Source organism: Orycteropus afer, unplaced genomic scaffold (genome assembly GCF_000298275.1).
Source record: "Orycteropus afer afer isolate SDZICR_OR568_19922 unplaced genomic scaffold, OryAfe1.0 scaffold00291, whole genome shotgun sequence".
NCBI classification, from domain to species: Eukaryota; Metazoa; Chordata; class Mammalia; order Tubulidentata; family Orycteropodidae; genus Orycteropus; species Orycteropus afer.
Genome location: NW_006921878.1, coordinates 3,603,550 through 3,604,493, shown reverse-complemented (window position 1 = coordinate 3,604,493; position 944 = coordinate 3,603,550). Strand labels below are relative to the sequence as shown.

At 51.0% G+C, this 944-nt stretch overlaps 1 protein-coding gene across 1 annotated transcript in view; it reads left to right on the top strand.

Annotated features, from left to right (window-relative positions):
* MYDGF (myeloid derived growth factor) overlaps window positions 1–944 on the top strand; it is a 25,713-nt gene that overhangs the window by 18,178 nt on the left and 6,591 nt on the right. The window contains exon 4 of the mRNA XM_007951104.1: window positions 687–768. Coding sequence (XP_007949295.1) covers window positions 687–768 — 82 coding nt within the window. The remainder of the gene's footprint in view (window positions 1–686; window positions 769–944) is intronic.

The following is a 944-nucleotide window of genomic DNA, read 5'->3' as shown; positions in this document are numbered from 1 at the left end:
GAGATCTTTGCTGAACCCTGTTGCTTGGCCCCAGCTCTTGGCATGTCATTGACACTTGGCAAAAAGCATTTGGTGTTAGCGTTTATCTGAGAAACGAAGTTCCGACAGGTACTTTGGGAATGAACCGTGAGACATGATGAAAGAAGTTAAACACTGAAGGACAGGCACTGTCTGCTCCCACTGATACGAGAGGTCTCGAATAGCTGATGCAGAGACGGAAAGGGGATTAGTGGTTGCCGGGGGCTGCAGGGAGGGGAGATGAGGAGTTGGAGCTTACGGAGTGGTGGGTTTCGATTCACGGGGATGAAAACATTTAGAGAGAGTGGTGATGGTTGTACAATGTGATAACATAATTAACACGCACTTCAGAATTGTGAAGTGGTAAACTGTGTATGTAATTTACCACAGTAATGACAATAACAGCAACACAATACTCAGGGAGTAAACATAGGGTCACGGCCCAGGAGGGGAGACTTGTCAGGAAACAAACCAGCAGGACCGGGGGTAGGGGTGGTGTTGAAGGGGCCCTGTCAGTCCTCCCCAGGGCCAGCCCCACTCGGAAGCAGTAGTTTGCTTCTTGAGAAGCAGGGGACAGAAGAGCCGAAAGCAGCCTGGGTCAGGTCCTGGCCCCAGCACTGACCCGCCCACCGGCCTGACCCGGGTCCTCCCCTGTCCTGTCTTTGCAGACCCCAGGGGAAGTCCTACCTCTACTTCACCCAGTTCAAGGCAGAAGTGCAGGGTGCGGAGATCGAGTACGGCATGGCATACGTGAGTACCGGCAACATGATCCTGGTGTTTAAAAGTTACATGTAAGAGACTGCCACGCTCGTATCGTCGTCATAAATTGTTACCAGAGTCTTTGAAAATTGAATTAAATACCTTCCTGCTAGGATTTGTAGGAGCAGCTCTGGTGCCACAAACAGTGAAGCGCTCAGTTGCTAACT